Here is a 16,181-nt window from a genome sequence, read left to right on the forward strand (position 1 = left end):
AGAAATATTTTTAAAAAATAATTAAAATTGACATGTTTTAATTTAATATGTCATATTATAAAAAAAATTTTAAAAATATAAATTTCCTTAATTTATAAATTTATTTTTATTTATTGCTTTTCTTTTATGTAAGAACTCATTTTATGGCCGGATATGGTCACGGGTAGTTGACACTTCTGTTTATGGATTTGGGACTTCCCACAAAACAACCCCAACCCTTATACTGCACCACTCGGTATGTGTAATCCCTCTTCTTCCCATTGGACTCCAAAAGGCAACCACGATCACAAAACAAGCTGAGATAAGTGGGACCCCACGTATCAGAAATGGTTACCAACCTCACAATCCCTCCCTCACTGCGCAACATAATCCCTGTCTGCAGTCCCTTTTCCTGGAAGAGAAAAAATCTGTGTTGAGAAAATCAAACGAGAGCAGCCATGGTTTCAGTAGCAGCAGCTGCAGCAACAAGAACACCATCCCATCTTCTATTCTCAAGCTCTCGTTCCCTCTCTCATCTCTCTATCTTTGATTCCAACACTACACTTCTCTCGTGTCGCAATAACATTAGTCTTAGTAGGAGTAAGAAACATGTTCCTCCCGGGGTTCGATGCATGGCAGTGGGGACAGCAGACGCAGAGACAAAGAAGAAGGGTGGGTTTGAGATTCAAACGCTGACCAACTGGCTGCTTAAGCAAGAACAGGCGGGCGTGATTGACGCCGAGCTCACTATTGTATTGTCGAGTATTTCCATGGCGTGTAAGCAGATTGCTTCTTTGGTGCAGAGAGCTAGCATTGCCAACATGACTGGAGTGCAGGGTGCTGTCAATATTCAAGGCGAGGACCAGAAAAAACTTGACGTTATCTCTAATGAGGTTTGTAGCAGCTATACACCCTGTTCTCTAGTGTTTCTACATACTAGGAAGAGGAAAATGCTTTGCAAAATAGACAATAATTTATACGAACCTGAGCAGTTGTGTAGGAGATAATTAATAACTATCAAGATCAGTGCCATGATGTTGCTAGTCTTACTTCACTTCAACTCAACAAGGCTTGAAATAATTCAGATGAACATTAATTTGGCTTTGCAGTTCATTGTGTGTTAGGATCAAGGTCCCTGTATATAAAGTGGACCATATGGTGTTTGGTGCTCTTCGTAGGGCTAATTTTGTGTGTTTTATCTTTCTTCCGCTGCACTCAAGTTTGGATAAGAAATTGAAGTGACATTTTTCCGAATTCGTTCATATCATCAATTCGTGTTTGATCGTGATTGATGGCTACCACTCCAGTACTCTGTACCAGCAAACGAGTTCGATCATTTTCTGAATAAATGACAGGTTTTCTCCAATTGCCTGAGATCAAGTGGACGAACGGGAATCATAGCATCAGAGGAAGAGGACGTGCCCGTAGCAGTGGAAGAAAGCTACTCGGGCAACTATATTGTTGTATTTGACCCTCTTGATGGTTCTTCCAACATCGATGCAGCAGTTTCCACTGGCTCTATCTTTGGAATATACAGCCCAAATGATGAGTGCCTCGCAGACATTGGTGACGATGCTACTGTAATTCCAATTCCTTCTCCTCATTTAATCCCGAAACATTGTTGTTTTTTCCTTTTCTCAAACACTCCTAATCGTTTGTACTTGGCATTTGGCAGCTTGACGATGTGAAACAGAAATGTGTGGTGAGCGTGTGCCAACCAGGAAGCAACCTCCTTGCTGCTGGATATTGCATGTATTCAAGCTCCATAATCTTTGTGCTCACAATTGGAAATGGTGTGTTTGCATTCACCTTGGACCCAATGTATGGGGAATTTGTGTTAACTCAACAGAGTATCCAGATACCCAAATCAGGAAAGATCTATTCATTCAATGAAGGGAACTATCAGCTTTGGGATGACAAATTGAAGAAGTATATTGATGATCTCAAGGACCCAGGTCCTAGTGGGAAGCCCTATTCTGCTCGGTATATCGGTAGCTTGGTCGGTGACTTCCACCGGACGCTGCTGTACGGTGGAATTTATGGGTATCCTAGAGACAAGAAGAGCAAGAATGGGAAGCTGAGGCTTTTGTATGAATGTGCACCAATGAGCTTTATAGTGGAGCAAGCTGGTGGGAAAGGATCAGATGGCCATCAGAGAGTACTCGACATTATGCCAAATGAGGTGAGTACAAATGTTTAAAAACCTTGAGCTTGTGCAGGTACCTGGCTTATTTGATAACTGGGATTGTGTTTCTGATTCCCTTAATTTCTTGTACAGATCCATCAACGCGTTCCGCTATACATTGGAAGCGTGGAGGAAGTGGAGAAATTGGAGAAGTATTTAGCTTGATTAACATGTCCTGGAAGAGTAATTTTGATTGTGAAGATTATCTTTCATGCAAGAAATACTCCAAATTGGAATTATGAAGAAGGCAAAAAACAAAAAAGAACTCTGTATTTTATCTTCGTGTTGAATTCTTTTGTTAAGACAGCAACAAAGAGTCGTGTATGTAGGATTCAAACCAGGGTTTAAGCAAGCTTGTGAAGAAAGGGGTACAGAATAATTTCAGCAATATGATTCATTTTCGAACCTGAGAATTGCTTTTAGACTTTTAGTGCGCATCACGAATGCATAAAAACAAAGACGCTTAAGATGCAGCTGCACGGTCTGATATCAACTGGATGTTGAAGGCTCGTGTGTTCCATCCATTATGCAGAGAAACGGAGGAATTTCATGCAGTTTTATAAACAACATTTCTGCCTAGATTAACCTACCAATTAAGATATCATGTCATTTGCAACCTGTTTGAACTGCCAGCAGACTCCAAATCAATCTGTAACGAGCTGAGACAATTTTAACCAACAAGTACAAATGTTCTGGCTGGGAAATGACCAATCCAAAGAAGCAGAGCCTTAATTTTGGTGGGAATAGCTATCCTTTCAACGAAGGAAATTAAGATAACTACAAAGATGCTAGAATCAGAAAAAAAAGTATCATTCAATGAAGATAATTACGGCCTATGGGATGGGAAAACTGAAGAAATACCCCCACCCTCCTCAGGTAGCCAGGCTTCAACGGTAAGCCCTATTCTGGTCGTTACATAGAATGCCTTAATCCACAGAATGCTGCTTTGTGGTGGTATCTATTGGAACCCCGAGAACATGGACAGCGAAAATGGGAACTTGAGGTGTGATATTCTTATAAGAGGTGATGTATGAGATCCATATTACTTGGGAGGAGAGAGGGTTTTGCCGTTTATAATGATTCCAATGGGCTTCAATTGTGCCATAACTAGTCCATCCGGAGTATGACCCAAATGGGACTTAGGCAGCATGCACCAATGAGATATATAGCAGACCAAGCTAGAGGTACCATACTAGCAACAGATGGTCACCAAAGAATACTTGGCATCAAAGCTTCTTCCAACGAAGGACACGTCTTCCAACCACATCTGACATTGACTTTGTTTCTCTGGCAGATTGACCAAAGTACACCAATTTTCATTGGAAGCACTGGTACAGTAGAGAAATTGCAAGCATACTTTGTTTGATACTAGATGTCTTTATTTTGTATTCTGTCTACTCTTCTGAACGTGTTTAAGCATCTCTGTACATTTGAACAGATAGGAGGCAAAAAGTTTAGGACATTTGATTAGGGATCCAACATTCCTACTAATTTCTTAGCAGCAACCCATACAAATGTACGGTTATAGACAAGAAGTACAACACCCAGTACAGCAGAGAACAAAGACATATCACCGCTTAGTTTTCCAGGTCTTCAACTAAAAAGATAGGACGCCAACATGAAATTTACACATGTAATGAATGAGAACAGTGCTACATTCACGGAAAAGTCGTGCGAAACAGAAATATGAGGGATAGTTTTTGTTACTGTTCATGTAGTTGTTCACTTATTTTTGGTGTGTGCAACTTTTTTTATGTATCTATAATTTCTGATCGTTTAAAGAGGATAAGATAAGTTAATGATGTGCCAAAAAAAGAGAGCTTCTTGTGGTGATTGTTCAAAGATATAACAATCTAGAGGCAAAATGGTCGCGTAGAAGTAGATTTTCTTTTTACTTTCTTTTGTTGCAATTTATAAGATATATTTTCTATTTATAAGCCGGCGTGTAAAACAAATATTCCATGCCACTAACATGGCAAGATCTTATCATGTCAATGAATGATGTGTTCTTCACATCGACTTATAAATAGAAATATTTGATTTACAAACACCAAACCTTGAAACATTAGCAGTGAACTTAAAAGAGTGGTTAAAGAAGATGGAACCAATCCCAAATGAATTCATTATTAGTGGCACTTGATCTCATCAATAATAAAAGAGTAGAATCTAATCTACCTTTTTCAAGGTGGGAGACATTATCAATTTGGTTTTAACCGCAATTCTTTTCACTCCTTTTGGTGAAAGATCGAGACTGGATTTTTCTTATCTTATTTATTTGTTTTTTTCTACTCTACATTAAAAAGAAAAAAATTACAAGATGTAAGATATAGGAAGATATCCACCCAACTAAATAGATCAAGTGAAAAGTCCACCCAAACCAAATAATAAAAAGGGATGTAGAGGCTAAGTAACTGGGTTAAACACCCTGTGAGGACACTGACTTATAATTAGACAGTAGCATACAACGTTTGTAGTGTGCACATAGGAATGAGCTCTGAGTTTCCTTGTTTCTTGACAACAATTTTCATTTTGGTTCTTAATGGAAGAAATTCATGGGCCTACTAACTCATCTCATAAAATCGGTTCAAATAGAAATGTTTGCTTCAACCTTATAAACATAATCAAGACCTTGTCTACAAGTAATTTGAGACCTCACGTGTAGGCCAGAATTTTATCTAATCCTTATCACGGTGTAAGTAGTGCGGGCCTCCATTCGTCCTGTGGCAGGTTCTGATACTATAAAAAAAATTCATAAGCCTAACTCATCTCATAAAATCAGTTCAAAAAAAGAGATTTACTCTAATCTTATAAACATACCTAAAACCTTGATCATAAACAATGTAAGATTGGCATGGAGAATTTCTAGCAATTGCAGTTCTCAGGTTGGCCCTCCCCTCATGTTCTTCCTGGTTCAATTAATGTTTGGAATTTTGATGAAAAACAGGTTGGGGCCCTTCTGCATGACACTTACTGTAGAACATGCTTCGCTTGTGAAGAACTTCAGCGCACCAAAGCAATAAGTTGGCCAGCACAATTTTTAAAGGTTGTCTTTGAAGTTGACAGAACAATCCTGTTGTCTTTGGCACTGCAACGCTTGTGACATCTCCACTCTCTATTCATTCATGATTTTTGTTTTTATTTGTTTACCATCCTAGAGCTTAGCTTCTAAGTTCTAAGAAATAGGGTCCATTTAATCATTTTATATGCTATTGATAAATAAAATAATCAAAATATTCTATATTTTATACAAAAATACTATCAGTTTCGCTTAAAATGACAAGAATTTTTGTTTCTTTGGAGTGATTTCAAAATTTCTAGAGAAGAAATACTTTAGATATAAAAAGATTATAAAAAAATAAATCTATAAATTGATGTAGTTTAATATGATACACCATATTTTAAAGTTATTTTATTGTAAAATAGATTTAACGAGTCTCATAAAATTACATTAATTTGTAAATTTATTTTATATAATCTTTTTGTGAATGTAGCAGTACTCGAATATTAATATATGCTCAAATTTGTGGGTGAGTGTACTACTTTAAATGTCCAATTTTAGTATGAATAGACACATGAGTAGTAGCATAAGATATTATGGTCCACTAAGTTGTGATGATGATGAGTTGGCTTTGATGGTTGATGGCTGTCTCTGGTTGGAAGAAGCATATTCTGGATAAGGGTCCTTTTGCCTGATAATACCCATTAAGTGGGATATTAAACAGCAAACAATCTCACTTTCTTGATGCTAATCAAAAATAAAATCTTACTTTCTTGACTGAACTACTCTTAGGTGACTGACTGACAGATGATAGTTCATACATTTGTGGGGTTTAATTGTGTATTACCATGCATATATAATACTTAATTGGTTGGTCTTGTCTACATTGTATAAATAAATGAAATATTTGCCTCATTTATCAAAACTTGGCGAATATCAAAGTAAAAGCATCATGTGTACAGATGCTTCCTCAATTTTCTATAAAAATGTTTTTAATATATTAGAGAGCTCACCATTTTCCAAGCTCATACAGGCTTATTTATATATGGGTCAATGGCTTACTACTACCACCCCACCTCCCATGTGCTGAACTGCTGATGGAGGATTTTCTTAAGGTTCAAAATGTTTACAAGAGTGTCATGACAGCTCAAAAGTCTAGTGGTCCATGCTCAAACAAGTATAACTTAGATTCAACTCAATTAACTTTAATTTTAGAGCGGTGCTACTTTGCTTGTCATAGTGCATCGCTCAAGTTAACCGCTAGGTGATTTTTTTTTCTATTTTTTTCACATTTTTTGATATATTTAAATATTTTTTAAAAAATAAAAAAGAATATCAATATTCTTAAAATCACTTCCTTAATCACTAAATAAAAAAAATTATGACCAACGGTCACTTTGAGGGAGCAAGGGAAGAGGGCATAGTAGTGTTTTCCTTAATTTTAAGTTGAGTATAACATTTAAACACTCAACTCTCAAATCACTAAACTCATCTCAACTCACAATATCTTTACACATAAGACCCATAATCTTTTTCAACCCAAAACCTTTTTATACATAGGACCCACAAAACTCATATTAAATGAGCTCTACAAAATTCACTCAACTATCTCAACTCCTTATTATTTATGAACAATTCAACTTATCTCAATTCAACTTAACATCCAAACAGTTTAAGTTGTTGTGGTTTTAAAGGTTTTAGTATGCTAAGATATCATTTAAATAATTCAATTATTATCATCATGTTAATTTAAGTTTTTTAATAAGCGGTGATTTAGTATGATATTAGAGTAGATGTCTTAAGTACGAATCCTTATTTTAATTTAATTAAATATTTCATATATAGGTCTATTTAATAAGAAAAAGTTTAACTTACACAATAATGGAATATTAAAATAAAATATAAAAATAATTAAGTTTACCTATTGCTATCATTTTCAGATTTTAAAATAAGTGGTGATTTAACACCGTCCTACTATCAATAGTTAAAATAATGTCCTAGAAGTATCAACTACCCTTTTTTTTTTTTATTATTCGGATAATTTTACATCCCACTTACTTCCTATGATAATGGGGTGATATTACTCATCAATCTTCAAAGAATTTTTCTTTAAATAAAATATAGATTGATTCAAGAATGATAAAAGTAGAAAAGTAAAGTAGACATTACTCTTTTTATTATTCCTAATATCCGGATTCCATTCCCAAACTTCTTTTTGCCGCAAATAAGTCCATCAGGAAGAAGAGTATGCTTCCAGATAAAAACAAAAACAAAATCAAAGAATATTCAACCAGATAGATGGAGTAGAAGGTTAAAAAAAAAAAAACCAAGTTGACACTCTGTTTTTTTTTTTTTTTTTTTTTTGAAGGGAGGTGAATGGAGGACTGATTTAAAAAATGGGTAATGTTACTTTTTATCTCAATTTTTATCATTTTTTTTATTTTATGATATAGTATCAGATGATTGAAAATTATTTATTATATTTTATTTATGAATCTATCATTTTATATCATATTATGTGATTATGAAAATATGATAAAAAAATAAATGATGAACAATTTTTTTTTTTAAAAAAAAAGATGATATTTGTAGAATGAACAAACGTCACATAATTATTTAAAAAAAAAATGATAATACCATATCTATGTAAAAAAAAAAATTAATTTTTTCAAAATAAATATATAAAACTTATACAGTCCGTATAACATTCTACCTTCTTTAAACATTGCAGGAGGCCAACCAGTACAGTTGACATACCAAGACGACAAAAGTGCATGCTAGTTTTTAACTGAAAAGAGCTTTGCTAAAGTAGGCACAACTGACAGCGCACAACAGCACCCGTCTCTTGCGTCGTTGGTGCGCAACCTATGCACTGGTCAGCCTGGTCCCTTTTCAATGGGAGTCTCTTTAGTTTTCTTTTCCCCATTTGTTTTTTTCTAGAGGTTGTGAATGGATCTTATCGATATCTATTAAATACATGAATATCGATTCAAAAGATCCATAAATTTTAATAATTATTATATTATTGAATTAATAAATATTGGGTTTATCTATTTTCAAATTATAAAAAATTTATATCAAAAAATTCTACATTTTTTTTCCATTTAAGATGAATAATCTTTATTTATTGTAGAATATGGGTGACTTGGTCATGTCACTTATCAATCTAATACTATTATTAGAAACATGATGACTAAAGTATTTTTGTTTTCCACTAAATACAATTGAAATGAAATTGATAGCCTTTTTGCTTTTTAATTGTGAGAAAAATATTAGTTATCAATATTTTAACGGTCTTTAGTTAATATAATATCAAATAATTAAATGATAAGTAAAAGATAATAAATATTTTTTAAATTAATTAATTAATATCATATTAAAAGAATGATGATTAAAAATAACTAATATCTTTCTTAGTAATGTTATTGCATACAGTCACTTTTATATATTTTTTGTACATTTTATTAATATGATTGACTGCATTAATTTTTTTTAATACATAATTAATCAAATCAATAGAATGCATAAAAAAATACATAAAAATGTTTACACATAAATTTTTTATATCTTTTTTTAAGTCCAAGAGAATATGTTAAAGCATAAAAGCGGGTTTTATGCTAAAATGCAAAAGAGCATGTTGTTGACACGTGATGGAGGCTACACTTACCGTCAAGTTGTCTTTGATTTAGGTCACGATAGGACTCCACTTTAGATAACTTTTGTATCTAAGCTTTAATTAGATCTCTTGACTCACCAGATGAGTTTTGGTAATTTGCATTTATACCATTTCAATAATAAAATAAAAAAATCATATAAATATTTATAAATATCATATAAAAAAATCATATCATATCAAATTATATTAATTTATAAATATTTTTTATAAAATAAAATACATATTAACTCTTGTCCAAAAGCTTAATGCCCGGATTAGTTATACAAAATTAAAAAATTCATCTCATCTCATCTTAACTCATCATTATAATTTTTTCAAATTTCTATACAAAATATAATAAATAATTTTATTTTTTTAAATTTTAATATAAAATTAATATTATAAAATTATATTATAATAATATTTTATTCATTACTCTTTAAAATATCTCATCTTATTTAATATGTGTAACCAAACTGGACTTAAAATGCAAGGAATTTCATGTAAGTATCCATCAACCTCAAACTCCATTATGTCAAACGTCACATGGTCAATAGTCCTTTTTAAAAAATGTAGGGGGAGGAATGTGAATAAAGGAAGTACAGGGACCACACTCGGAAATCTATCTAAGTACGAGTGCACAAATGCAAAATATATCCTTTATCATATTCCCTCAGTCAGCAACCACTCAGGGAAAGCAAGTCAGAGTTTTTAGCAGAAACGAGTAAACGTATTTAATTTTCACAACCTCCGAGCCTACCCCCTCCATTATTCTTTACTTTCCACCTCTGCTTTCCGCTCTCAAACCCTAGAAAAAAATTCACTTTCAGATGCAAATGCGTTCACCCCACAAACCCTAGAAACCCACCATTCCACGCAATACCAAAGATTCAGCAAAGACCCACTTCACCGATGGCCGCACTACCCATTTCCAGGCACCTCGTTGTATTAACTCTCTTCATTTTCTTCCTCAAATCCTTAGCTGCAGACGAAGATTCTCATTTCTCATTCACACGGTTCCAGAACGATCCAAAAAAGGGATCCAAAATCACTCTGTATGGGGCTGCAAAAGTTGTTGATGGCGGCTCTGCGATTCAACTAACTGATCGGGTGAGTTCGAGTGCTGGACGAGTCATGTACAAGAACCCCATTAAACTTGTCGGAGGTGAGTCTAGAAGTTTCGTTTCTTTTTCGACTTACTTCTCGTTCTCGATGTCTAAGGGCAATGGTGATGGTTTAGATTTCCTTATGGTTCCAAGTGGCTTCAATGTTAGCCAGTTTGGTAATAGTTCATATGGACTTTCTCTAGGATCTGGGAAAAGTAATTTTAAGGTTGTTTCTGTTAAGTTTAATACGTTTAGGGACAGTAATGATGGTTTGCTGAAGAATAATGCACGAATAGGTGTGGGTAGTGTATCAGAGAAATTGAGCAATGCGTCGGCTTATAATTTGGCTCGCAGTGGTGGAAACATCCATGCTTGGATAGATTACGAAGCGAGTTCAAAGCGGTTAGAGGTTAGGTTGGGCCAAGATGGTAGCTCTAGGCCTTCTAGTCCGTTGCTCTCATATCGAATTGCTCTGTCCAAGGTGTGGGAGGATAAAGAAGTGTTTGTGGGCTTTAGCTCCTCAACTGGGAATTCTTCTGATGCATGTTTTCTGCATTCCTGGAGTTTTAAGATCAGGCATGTTCCGAATTGGATGCATTCGGAGCCACTGGATCCTAAGGCATTTGCTAAAAGCACCAAAAATTTGGAAGCCGAAAAGCGAAGAGATTGTCTCTCAAGAGTGCTGGCTGCAATGATATTCGGTGCTGCCTGTGGAGCTTTGGCGGCATTCACCGTGTTGTATTTGTGGACAGTCTTTGGCAATAGGCGTCCAGTGGTGCCGGAGGAGTTTGCCATGCAGCCCATTGGTTGCGAGTACAAGAAAGTCAAAGTAGTTGTAGATAAAGCAATCGAAGGTGGCAAGTAAGAGTTTGAGGTGTTCAATTGAATGTTTTGTGTTGTAAATCAATGTCTTTTCTAGTTTTATCTTCACGTTTTATTGTTTTGTTGTAATTTGGTGATCAATTGTCAAAATGTAGTTCTGTTACATATTGTTCGATCTGGGAAGCACTGAATGTGCTTTGAACAGATAATTGAAATATTGTAGGTTTTACCCCCTTGATTGGCTTGACTCCTTTGATATTATGAGCCGCTTGCATAGGAAAATATTATATATTCTTATCACACAATAATCCCACTCTGAATGTGGTGCTCTCTATGAACCCTCTTGTTCAATCTTGTTTGTTTTCGCATATAACATAGTTGAGATAAAAAATTAAAAGTTGAATAAAATAATATAAAAATATTTTTTAATATTATTTTTGTTTTGTGATGTCAAAAAATTTATTTATTTATTTTTAATTTGAAAAAGTTGTAAAGATTAGATAAAATGAAATGAGATGAATTGTTAAGAGCTGTAAGAACAAACAAGGCCCAGGTTGAGGGGCAATGCCAATCCCCAGTAAGATGGAAATGAGACGAGCCTAGCATATTAACATAAATCGTTGTATAAAATTACAGTCGACACCCGGTGAACCAACCCAACAAAAAAACGAGGATGTCTCTTGCGACCAGACTTGTTCTATAAAACCATAGTCCGGTGCATGGCTTTTCTTGCACTCTGAAGTCTTCCAAAACTTTTGATTGATAATACCCATAACAGTAGCAGTGCGAGCAGCGACTCAGTCTTGGTTGGTTTGTGTTCCGCATGTTTAGGCCCTGCTGGTGAAAGAATATAATCAGGCTGGGTTTTGTTTGCAAGCCACTTAATTAATTATAAACAGTTATGAGATCTTAACAATCCGAAACAAGGGCTGGTTTGGATAGGAGAGGAGATGATTTATCAAATAATTTTCCACATTGGTCTTTTATATTTCCCAGTAGTAAGCCTAGCTTTGAGAGCTAAGCGGTAACAGAGGCACTAGCTGCAATTAATCAATGGCTAAACATCAAATTGTAAATCTATTACTACCGAGGCCACTGCCTTAACAGTAGTATGTATTTAGCCTTCAAGGTTCATTTTGATAATGATAATAAGAACTGCTGCTAAGTTTAGCTTTGGCAACAGGCAACAATAAGGGCCGGTTTGGATAGCAAGTCCAAAAAATAAATCATTATTACTAAATAGATTATTTTATCTCATCCAATTTTGTCTATCTCATTTCATTTCAATATTCAAAATCACAACCACAAATATAAACACTTTGTAATTTTAAATATTCAATTTTTTTAATTTTAACAAGATTTTAACTTTATAATAAATTTATTCAACTTTTTCTCACATTTTTCAAAATTCCATAAAATATCTTAACTTAAATCATTTCACTATTATTTACATATTCTCATCTCATCTTACTCTCTAAAGAGGCAGGCTTTTAATTAGGGGTGAAAATGGTCGGGTTCGCTCTGGTCCGATACGGTCCATCATTTTTTCGGTCTATTATTTTTCTCGGACCGGACCGGACCAAACATCTAGTCGGTCAGTTCGGTTCGCTCCGCATTCGATCCGATCTCATTCGGTCCAATCCAATTATTATCTTTTATTCTTTTTTTTTTTTAAATAAATCAATTAAACATTTTATTTAAACAACTAAATTAAAATTAAGTAAATTATTAATGTAGATTATGTAACTAACTCATTAAAAAAAATTTTATATAATCAATGATACATATTATAAATTATATTTACATACGAAATACATATTCTAAATTATAAATTATATTTATATATAAATTATAATATATATATATATATACTATTTACATATATACATAATGGGGAATTGGTATTAGGTTAGTTAATTTATAATTTACCAATTATTTTATATTTACTTACAACTTAAGTATTTTACAAAAACTTTATCTAATAACTTTAATTAGATATAGATGTAGATGTTAGTAATTAGTTAATTAATAATATACACTACTTAATTAATAGAATATTATTTTATAATTACATATTTAAAATTTTATATTATAAATGGGAATAAGTTAGATGAAAATTACATAATTAATTATATAAAATAAAAAATATATTTTTTTATTCGGTTGGTCCGGTCCACTTCGGTCCGTGGAATCATGGACCGTGGACTAGTTCAGTCCAAGGAATCATGTAATTATCCAAACCTCATGTTTTTCGGAACGATCGGTCCGGTCGGTTTTTCCGGTCCAGATTGACCCTCTTGCAGCACTACTTTTAATGCATCTCTATTTCGTGTCTTAAAGTGAGGAAATTTGACAAAATCGAGTGCTCAAATTTAGCTTTGCCTCTACGGCAATGATTAAATTCAACTCAAAAGAAATTGAGGCGTTCTTAAGATTTGAGCTACTATTGGCTTTCGTTTGCCCAATGTTTTGTTGGATATCTTCTGATACAGAACTAAGAAATGGTTGGCAGATGGGAATCGTATTGTACTCTCACAATAAAGAACTGCCCTGCCTCTCAACCAGAGTTTATATGAAATGTCACCAGAAAAGAGAGGAATGGGGAGGGAGTATTGTGCAAAATGGAACATTGTGGACATGGATGTAGTGAAAAATGTAAATGATCAAGAGGGCGGGTCTGGCAATTCATTGTCATGCCATTGCTCTCTGCAATTCTGAAACACTGCAGTCTACAAACAAGTATGCGCATAATAAACTCCCGCAAAGAAAGTTGGGGAGAAATGAACAACATGCGATAATAGATCGGCGAATATAACACAGAAGCAGCATTAATAAATCGATAGAGGAGTTTTTATGTCAATGAACAACATATGATCGGACAGAATCACATGAAATGTCTCCAAGTGCACAAGGAAGAACCCAAAAACAAGAAACAAACTTGAAGATTCGACATTAAAATATGGCCTACAGCTATCCGGAATAGCCTCAATGGCAACCGGAAGTTGCAGCAGGTCGCATACATAACTAACAGCATTACATGTCTTGAGCTTCCTCTTCCTCGTATTGCTCCTCATACTCATCCTCATCGGCTGTGGCATCTTGGTACTGCTGATACTCAGAAACCAGATCGTTCATGTTGCTCTCCGCCTCGGTGAACTCCATCTCATCCATACCTTCCCCTGTGTACCAGTGCAAGAAAGCCTTTCTCCTGAACATGGCCGTGAACTGCTCGCTCACACGGCGGAACATTTCCTGGATCGAAGTGGAGTTCCCGATGAATGTCGAAGCCATCTTCAGCCCTGTTGGTGGAATGTCACAAACGGTGGATTTGACATTGTTGGGAATCCATTCCACGAAGTATGAGGAATTCTTGTTCTGAACATTGATCATTTGTTCATCCACTTCCTTGGTGCTCATTTTGCCCCGGAACATGGCCGAGGCCGTGAGATAGCGGCCGTGTCGTGGGTCAGCGGCGCACATCATGTTCTTTGCATCCCACATTTGCTGGGTGAGCTCAGGCACAGTCAGGGCTCTGTACTGCTGGGAACCTCGGGATGTCAAAGGGGCGAAACCCACCATGAAAAAGTGGAGCCTAGGGAAGGGGATTAAATTAACGGCGAGCTTTCTAAGGTCGGAGTTAAGCTGGCCAGGGAATCTCAAACAGCATGTGACCCCAGACATGGTAGCAGAAATCAAATGGTTCAGATCTCCAACTGAACGAACAAAATCAAGACAATCAGTAACCGGGAAGGCATAGATCTTTCACAAAAAATCCACATACGGGAAAGGCCAGTTAACTTACAGCTTGGGGTTGTTAGCTTGAGGGTGCGGAAGCAAATGTCGTAAAGAGCTTCGTTATCAAGAACCATGCACTCATCTGCATTTTCGACGAGCTGGTGGACGGACAGGGTTGCGTTGTAAGGCTCAACAACGGTGTCGGAGACCTTCGGGGATGGGAAGACGGAGAAGGTGAGCATCATTCGGTCTGGGTATTCCTCTCTGATCTTCGAGATCAAAAGGGTACCCATACCAGATCCAGTTCCTCCTCCTAGAGAATGGCACACCTGAAACCCTGCAAAAGCATAAACACCATAAACAACAAATATATAAAAGCGACAAAATTGATAGAGAGATCAGATCTGGGAGGCACAAACCTTGCAAACAATCACAGTTCTCTGCCTCTTTACGGACCACATCGAGCACGGAATCGATGAGCTCTGCGCCTTCTGTGTAGTGACCCTTCGCCCAATTGTTTCCGGCGCCAGATTGACCGAAAACGAAGTTGTCCGGCCTGAAGATCTGGCCGTAGGGACCAGTCCTGATGCTGTCCATGGTACCAGGCTCCAGATCCATGAGAACAGCGCGAGGGACATACCTGCCACAGCTAGCCTCATTGTAGTAAACGTTAATCCTTTCCAACTGAAGCTCAGAATCGCCCTGGTATCTCCCCGTCGGGTCAATGCCGTGCTCAGCACACACCACTTCCCAGAACTTGGCACCGATCTGGTTGCCGCATTGCCCCCCTTGGATGTGAAGGATCTCACGCATCTTCGCTTGAAGTCGGGAAAGGAGAAAGCGAAACAGAGAGAAAAATAGAGAGAGAGAGAGAGAGAGAGAGAGAGGAGGAGAGCTAGGGCAGAGAAATGAATGGAAATGAATGAAGCGTGGGGGGGCCGACGGGAGCTTTCTTTATAGAAAGATGAGATCTTTAACGGTTAAATTCAGGGGAGTATTATTGATGAGTGATGGCTGAATGGGGTTTTGTGCAGATTTTTCAAATTTTTTTAAATTTAGGGTACAGCGACTGACCAACCAACGAAGCTTTCCTTAATTAATGGCTTTTTTTCCTGGAAATTTAGGGAAAACGACAGATTGAGGCTCCTAAACATAGAGCTGGCATGGCATGGCATCATCACATCAGTAATCACCACAAACACATCCTTCTAAATTTGAAATTTGAAATTTAAACAACACAAATAAATATAGGGTAAATATTTCTAGATCTCATCTTCCTTTCCGACACCTATCATATCATTATCTCCCTTTCCAAACTTTATCCTTCCCACTCACTCATCCAGCTGTCGGTGCTAGATATTTAAAATTTTTAATAATTAGAAATAATTTTCATAGATGCTGTTAGATGGGAATAGCTGCTCTTCCAAATGGAGGATCGACAGGGATTTTTTTTTAAATTATTTGATAATTAAAAAATATCTTTTTTAATGGTATTATGATTTTTTTTAAATATCAAAAAATATAAAATATAATAAATAATTTAATTTTTTTAAATCTTAAAATAATAATAATATTATAATATTTTAATAATATTTTTTTAACTTTCATCTTTTTATCTAAAATTATCTCATTTTATTTCACCATCCAAATTATACCTAAGTCATATTTAACCACTAATCAATTTCAGTACTATTGAGTTTT

General features: G+C 35.5%; 3 protein-coding genes across 3 annotated transcripts; 2 read left to right on the top strand and 1 right to left on the bottom strand.

Annotated features, from left to right (window-relative positions):
• Positions 1–247: 247 nt before the first annotated feature.
• Positions 248–2,571, top strand: LOC122277733 (fructose-1,6-bisphosphatase, chloroplastic). Its single transcript, XM_043087832.1, has 4 exons — positions 248–872; positions 1,335–1,559; positions 1,655–2,161; positions 2,258–2,571. The coding sequence occupies exons 1-4, from the start codon at positions 438–440 to the stop codon at positions 2,327–2,329; spliced, it is 1,239 nt and encodes a 412-aa protein (XP_042943766.1). The 5' UTR covers positions 248–437; the 3' UTR covers positions 2,330–2,571.
• A 6,933-nt stretch (positions 2,572–9,504) lies between these two features.
• LOC122277661 (L-type lectin-domain containing receptor kinase S.4-like) lies at positions 9,505–10,978 on the top strand. The gene has a single exon (XM_043087746.1). The coding sequence runs from the start codon at positions 9,730–9,732 to the stop codon at positions 10,786–10,788; it is 1,059 nt and encodes a 352-aa protein (XP_042943680.1). The 5' UTR covers positions 9,505–9,729; the 3' UTR covers positions 10,789–10,978.
• A 2,579-nt stretch (positions 10,979–13,557) lies between these two features.
• On the bottom strand, positions 13,558–15,410 carry LOC122276075 (tubulin beta chain-like). The gene is made up of 3 exons (XM_043085522.1): positions 14,900–15,410; positions 14,548–14,817; positions 13,558–14,458 (listed from the first exon to the last, which is right to left on the bottom strand). Exons 1-3 carry the CDS (start codon positions 15,291–15,293, stop codon positions 13,779–13,781), a joined length of 1,344 nt encoding a protein of 447 aa, XP_042941456.1. The 5' UTR covers positions 15,294–15,410; the 3' UTR covers positions 13,558–13,778.
• Between the last annotated feature and the right edge of the window lie 771 nt (positions 15,411–16,181).

The sequence above is a fragment of the Carya illinoinensis genome, chromosome 9, assembly GCF_018687715.1.
Source record: "Carya illinoinensis cultivar Pawnee chromosome 9, C.illinoinensisPawnee_v1, whole genome shotgun sequence".
NCBI lineage: Eukaryota > Viridiplantae > Streptophyta > Magnoliopsida > Fagales > Juglandaceae > Carya > Carya illinoinensis.

What these genes read in the sequence shown, in the direction of transcription:
- LOC122277733 (XM_043087832.1), top strand. Translation starts at nt 438, where the DNA reads ATGGTTTCAGTAGCAGCAGCTGCAGCAACAAGAACACCATCCCATCTT. An exon ending in TTGACGTTATCTCTAATGAG is followed by an intron (nt 873 to 1,334) that starts GTTTGTAGCAGC and finishes AATAAATGACAG; the next exon opens with GTTTTCTCCAATTGCCTGAG. An exon ending in TCGACATTATGCCAAATGAG is followed by an intron (nt 2,162 to 2,257) that starts GTGAGTACAAAT and finishes TTTCTTGTACAG; the next exon opens with ATCCATCAACGCGTTCCGCT.
- LOC122277661 (XM_043087746.1), top strand. Translation starts at nt 9,730, where the DNA reads ATGGCCGCACTACCCATTTCCAGGCACCTCGTTGTATTAACTCTCTTC.
- LOC122276075 (XM_043085522.1), bottom strand. Translation starts at nt 15,293, where the DNA reads ATGCGTGAGATCCTTCACATCCAAGGGGGGCAATGCGGCAACCAGATC. An exon ending in GAACTGTGATTGTTTGCAAG is followed by an intron (nt 14,818 to 14,899) that starts GTTTGTGCCTCC and finishes ATGCTTTTGCAG; the next exon opens with GGTTTCAGGTGTGCCATTCT. An exon ending in CAAGCTAACAACCCCAAGCT is followed by an intron (nt 14,459 to 14,547) that starts GTAAGTTAACTG and finishes TTGTTCGTTCAG; the next exon opens with TTGGAGATCTGAACCATTTG.